At 44.2% G+C, this 6,728-nt stretch overlaps 1 protein-coding gene across 1 annotated transcript in view; it reads right to left on the reverse strand.

Annotated features, from left to right (window-relative positions):
* Positions 1-6,048, reverse strand: part of RPGRIP1 (retinitis pigmentosa GTPase regulator interacting protein 1) — a 62,032-nt gene extending 55,984 nt beyond the window's left edge. Inside the window, 2 exon segments of the mRNA XM_015569567.1 lie at positions 431-552; positions 5,943-6,048. Of these exon segments, the coding sequence (XP_015425053.1) occupies positions 431-449 (19 nt within the window). The 5' untranslated portion in view covers positions 450-552; positions 5,943-6,048.
* Between the last annotated feature and the right edge of the window lie 680 nt (positions 6,049-6,728).

Genomic DNA, 6,728 nt, shown 5'->3' on the forward strand with positions numbered 1-6,728 from the left:
TGGAAGAAAGAGAGCTCAGAACTTTAGTCTCAGAATCACCTTAGCCACCACTATCATCACCTCTCTGATCTATCCTTTGGAAATGATGACAAGTACAGCGGGAGAGAAAGATAGAAACATCAATAATGAGAGAGAATCATCAATCAGCTGCCTCCTGCATACTCCCAAGTGGGGATCCAGCCCCAAACCCAAGCATGTGCCATGACTGGGAATCAAACTATGACCTCCTGGTTCATGGGTCGATGCTCAACTATTAGCTACACCAGCTGGGTGACAATGCTTCTCTCTCACCTCTCTCTCTCATTCTCTCTCTCTCTTTTCCCCTACCTCCTCCTGCCTCTCTAAAATCAATATAAAATATATCCCCAGATGAGGATTAAAATAAATAAATAATAAATAAAAAGCATCCACCCTCAGGCATTGTATTTACCTTTCGATGCTGGGATCATTGGAGGTATCAAATCTATGACACTAACAGGTTCTTTAATGTATTTTCCACCAGGAGGTGTGATGTCATATCAGTTCTCAAGCTGTAAGTGATGCCAGAGGACACTGAAATTGAAAAACAAAAGTCCAGCAAATTACATGCCCTCTGTAGGCTGCACTTAAGTTGTAGCAGGAATTTTTCAACACTCTCATGATAGTATATCACACATCATAGCCTTTTTAAAAAATATATATTTTCATTGGTTTCAGAGAGGAAAGGAGAGGGAGAGATAGAAATATCAATGATGATGAGAGAGGATCACTGATTGGCTGCCTCCCACAAGCCCCCTACTGGAGATGGAGTCTGCAACCTGGGCTTGTGCCCCTGACCAGAATCGAACCTGGGACCCTTCAATTTGGAGGCCAACGCTCTATCCACTGTGGGAAACCGCCTATTGTCTTCACTAGCAGAGAGGTGTGGACAAGGAACCCGCAAGGCTGGTGATCTTTGAAGCCCTGGCAAAGGTCAGGGCTGTGCACCCACTGTTAATCCAGACAATGGTAGCTGAGGTAACTTCCCCATTTGTTCTTATGTAAATCCTTGCTGATGGGCTGGTCTGCCTGTTACTGGAAGTTGCCTGCCTAAGGGCTATGCTATGGGTGGATCCCAAACCAATAAAGGGTTGGCGCGCCTGGGCACCAGGGGAGTCCTTCCTCTTGAGTTGGACTTACCTGCCTGGCCCCCCAATATTTCCAAATCATCTCTTGTCTCTTCTCTTTCATTTGTGTGCGGCTCCTCTTCCAGATCCTGAACCCTGAACCACGCGGGACGTGGGGGGGAAACATTTACAACAATCCACTGAGCCAAACTGGCTAGGGCCTTCATAGCTTTTTAAAAATATATATTCGTATTGATTTCAGAGTGGAAGAGAGAAATAGAAACATCAACAATGAGAGAGAATCATTGACTGGCTATCTCTTGCACGCCCCTAACTGGGAATTGAGCCCTCAACCCAGGCATGTGTCCTTGACTGGAATCAAACCTGGGACCATTCAGTCCACAGGCCGACACTCTATCCACTGAGCCAAACTGGCTAGGGCAACATTAGCATTTTATTGATCTACTTTCCAGACAATTTAACTTGATTGTGCCATTCACATTCTGTTCTGCAATGTTTCATTTTTTAAAACCACAGTAAGCGGAGAACCTCTTCACAGTGACATAATGTTAAATGGATCTATACCGATTTCATAGCATGTTTATTTCAAGAAAGCTGAACAATAACCCAAAAGTTGATGTACTTTCACATGTTAGACAACAATCCTAGGATTAAAACAGAATTGAAGCAACCAAAGAAACGATTTTGTTTTAAAGGATATCCCACATTTAAGACTGCTTTTGCGGTTATACTAAGATACTCTGTCTTCCCAGCCTCCTTCTGTAGAGAAGTAACATGGAAGAGAACAGAAAGGTAACTGCATCACAGGCCTGGCCCTCTGGAGCAAAAGCCATTTGCAAAAATGGAACTGTAGCCGAAACCGGTTTGGCTCAGTGGATAGAGCGTTGGCCTGTGGACTGAAGGGTCCCGGGTTCGATTCCGGTCAGGGGCATGTACCTGGGTTGCGAGCACATCCTCAGTGGGAGATGTCCATGGGGCAGCTGATTGATGTTTCTCTCTCATCGATGTTTCTAACTCTCTCTGTCTTTCTCCCTTCCTCTCTGTAAAAAATCAATAAAATATTTTTTAAAAATGGAGCTGTAGTGGAAGAAGAGATGCTGTAGTTCTTTAATGCCTGGGCCTAGAGAAGATGGCTTTGTTATGACCCTTTAAAAATACACCACCAAAGCTCTATACCGCTGTGGAGCAACTGAACACTGAGCACTAACACTGAAATCAAAGAAGCTCTAAAAATGAAATGGAGGTTATAAGAATGTCAGAAAAAAAAATCCAGGAGAGACTGTCAGTGAAGGTGTGATGAAGAAACATCCTAAATCCAATGAAGTGGCCAGATTTAACCTCTCAGGAAAAAAGGAGTGGAGAGAAAATATAAGGAAGGAGAATTTATCAATCATTTAAACTCAGTGGAATGAAAGACTAAAAGAATTCCCTTGCAGCCCTGGACAGATAGCATAGTTGGTTAGCATGTTATCCCCATGAATCAGAGTTTTGGGTTCTATCCCCAGTTAGGACACATGTACAAGAATCAACCAATGAATGCATCAGTAAGTGGAACAACAAATCAATGTTTCTCTCTCTTTCAAATTAATCTTTTAAAAAAGAATTTCCACCTGGCCAATGTGGCTCAGTGGTTGAGCATCAACCTATGAACCAGGAGGTCATGGCATATATATATATATGTGTGTGTGTGTGTGTGTGTGTGTATATATATATATATATATATCTCCTATCTAATAAAAGACAAAGATGCTAATTGACCATACTTTCGCTATGACCATCAGCCAATCAGAGTGATATGCAAATCAACCGCCAACAAAGATGGCGGCTAATTTGCATACTGCAGGCAGGGCGGGCCAGCTCAAGCTGCCATCCGGGCCCTGTGTGCGGCCCTGGGCAGCATGCCGCTTAAGCCCCGCTGCCAGCTAGGACCCCCGTGTGCTGCCTAAGCCCCACTGCCATCCGGGAGCCAGTGGCGATCCATGAGCAGGAAAGCGCAGCCCACAGGCAGCACCCAGGAGGGCCTGCTCCTGGGTTGCCCTGGTGATCCATGAGCAGGAAAGCGCAGCCCACAGGCAGCACCCAGGAGGGCCTGCTCCTGGGTTGCCCTGGTGATCCATGAGCAGGAAAGCGCAGCCTGCAGGCAGCACCCCACCCTGGCCACAGCTCAAGGGAGAGAAAAACACACAGTGGCGGCCAGGAGCCTGAGAGATCAACACAGAGGGGCACCTGCTCCAAGCCTCTATGGTGTGGCCGGGGGCAGGCCCCCAGCAGACAAACCCTAGCCACAGCTCAGGGGAGAGAACAACATGCAGTGGAGTCCAGGAGTCTGAGAGATCAACACAGAGGGGGGCCTGCTCCAAGCCTCCATGGTGTGGCTGGGGGCAGGCCCCCAGCAGACACACACACACACACACATACACACACATGATACCTGCTCTGAGCCTCTGCTGTCAGACTGTGGCCATCAGTAGGACATTCAATGAGGGTTCCCAGACTGTGAGAGGGCAGCCTGGGCTGAGGGAACCCCACCCCCAGTGCACAAATTAGGGAACCCCACCCCCCAGTGCACGAATTTCCTGCACCGGGCCTCTAGTAATAAATATTTTATTTATTTATTTCGGAGAAGAAGTGAGAGGGAGAGAGACAGAAACATAAATGCTGAGAGAGAATTATTGATCAGCTGCCTCCTGCACAACCCACACTGGGGACCAAGCCTGCAAGCTGGGCATGTGCCGTGACCAGGAATTGAGCAGTGATAGGTCGATGCTCAACCACTGAGCCACACTGGCTGGGCAAGTTTATAAGCTCTTTTGAGAATATCTTTGTATGTATATTGCCTAACACAGTACCTGGTATCTGTAGACATATAATAATTTTCAGCAGATGTAGTATTACAACATTGGATTGTGATAGTAATTGTTTTTCTTTTTACAATTGGTTTTAATGATTTTTACAGTTTTGCATTAATCCCCTCACCCCCTGAGAACATAGTGAGATGAGAGCCATAATGGTATCACAGATCTGAGTAGAAGAGAGAAGGAGGAAAAAAATTCAAATAGCAGGTGACAAATATGCTTAAAGGAATGTCAGTAGCATTTTTAAAAAAATATATTTGTATTGATTTCCGAGAGGAAGGGAGAGGGAGAGATAGAAACATCAATGATGAGAATCATTGATCGGCTGCCTCCTGCATGCCCCCTACTGGGGATCAAGCCTGCAACCCAGGCTTGTGCCCTTGATTGCAATCTGCAGGCCAATGCTCAATCCACTGAGCCAAACGAGCTAGGGCAGTAGCATTTTAGTAGGGAAATAATGCTACAAGAATATTCCTATTCTTTAAAAATTCAAGGGATGAATAGGCCTGTGTGGCAATGTACAGAAGCAGGGTTTTAACATTTCAATTTAATATGGATTAGAGATTTAAGATTTCCTGTAGAAGGAATTAACTTTAACAGTTCCAACAAATATTCAAGTCTCTGAAAGGGGGACTGCAGTTGAGTTGAAGGTTTGCGGGGAGAAGGTAACAAATTATGAAGAGATCCTTGAAGAGAATAGTTTTCCAGTGAGTTCGGGAACCCAGGAGGAGCTGATCTTATGTAAGAGGACAGAGGCAAATGAGACGTAAGCACTGAGAAAGATACTTGGAACAGAGCCGAGGAAAGACTGTGGAGAAAAGTGTAGTCTCCGTAACTGGATTGTATGAATGCTCATAAAGGATGGTAGGAACTCCTGGAATTTGCATTGAACTTAATTTGACAAATATTACTGTGTGTCCATTTTGTTCAATTGCTACTAAAAGAAAAATAGAGCCCTTGCTCTCAGGAAGTGAATAATTAAGAGGAAAAATGAGCCCTGGCCGGTTGCTCAGTGGTTAGAGCATTGGCCTGTAGACTGAAGGGTCACAGGTTTGATTCCTGGTCAAGGGCATGTACCTTGGTTGCAGGTTCCCCAGCCCCAATAGGGGTGTGTGTGTGAGAGAGGCAACCAATGATGTGTGTCTCTCTCCCTTCCACTGCCTCTAGAAATCAATGGAAAAAAATATCCTCAGGTGAGGATTAAAAAAGGGGGGCTGGGGGGAGAATGAGAAAAGCACATGTTTAACTGTGAGGTAAAATATATAAAGTCAATCAATCAAAGAAAAACAAAACAAAGTGAGAGAGGAAAGGAAGACTGAGGCTCACATTCACTTGAAGGATCAGATAAAGCATTATGGAGGGAGGGCTGTTGGAGTCTAGGAGGGATTTTGGCCGGTTCCATACGGAGGACAGTTTGAATAGAGTCAGGGATGGGCAAAGAGCAGAGTGGTCTTGCACAATAGCAGGTAGCCATGACGAGTTTAAGAAAGAGTTGTGAGAATTTAAGTGCATATTTTGGAAGACCTTGCCTTTAAAATAGAGGTGTTCTATTCATTCTGTCAAAACGGCCAGCAAGTTATCTATTTCGAGCAAAAGAGCATTAAAGTTAGAGCAGCAAACGAGCTGTAGGAAGACTCATCTGCTGTTAATTAGAAAGACTGGCAAAGAGGAGGAGTGTTAAGAGGATAGATATTGCCATGGTTCCGGCAAGAAGCTTTGAAATGGGAGGGGGCTTAGGGGAGGGGTGGCAGAGTGGGATGCATCACAAAGACCCTGAGGAAGGAGAATCAAGACTTGGTAATTAGCTGGATGTGGGATGGAATAAAGAGGGTGACAGGATTGAAGATGACTTAATGATGTTGTGCCTAATGCCTGGGAGGCTGGTGGTACAATAAAAAATGAATAAACCATTTCACTGTTCTCAAAAACACCCCATGGAAAGAAATAGGAGACCATGAATATGTATTAGATATAAACTTACAGTTTTTGCTTCCTCCAGAGAGTCTGCTCTAATTCCTTTCTCTGACTTCTGTGGTGTCTTCTAGTACTCTAGCATCCTCTTGTCTGCCTGGCTTATTAGGAGAGGAGTTAATACCGTTCTGTTTAGCTCTTCAGATGTTAACTCCTTGTAGAGCAGAGCTGGAAGGCTCTGCCTTTTCTCTATGCATATTGTAGTTGGAGAAAGAGCACCTAAAAGAATGCTTCATACACCAATTTCTCAACTAAAACTAAAGCTGAAAGCATTTGTTTCATTTGAGATTAATAGAAACTTTTTGGTGTTAGTAGAACGATCTTTAAATCTCTCCCTGAAGGGTAGCAACAGGGGAGATTTTCTGGATACCTGAGATCTCTTTGAAGAGAACAAACGATGGTCCACTGGTGGGAACAATGTGCCAGAACCCTTTCCAGGAAAAGAATGTATATCTTCCATTTAACTGTGACCATAGTTTCCAAACCAAATACTGGGATGTAATTATGCAAAAACAGGAACTGATATTTGAAAATAAGAAGTTTGTAAATCCTGCATGACTAGTCACTGCATTCATATTATACATTAAGTGGAATATGGTCTCAATTACTACATGGAATTCTCTCTTTTATGCACTCATTGTGTGCATTGGGAAAGCTCCCATTCTGGTTACTGACATGAAATGCAGGGATTCCCAGGAGGGTAAGAAAATATTTAATGGGCCCTGTGTGATTTCCCTGTATCCTATCAAATCCGCTTATATAATAAAGAGGTAATATGCAAATTGATCACCATGCA

Source organism: Myotis davidii, unplaced genomic scaffold (assembly GCF_000327345.1).
Source record: "Myotis davidii unplaced genomic scaffold, ASM32734v1 scaffold666, whole genome shotgun sequence".
In the NCBI taxonomy this organism is placed as follows: Eukaryota; Metazoa; Chordata; class Mammalia; order Chiroptera; family Vespertilionidae; genus Myotis; species Myotis davidii.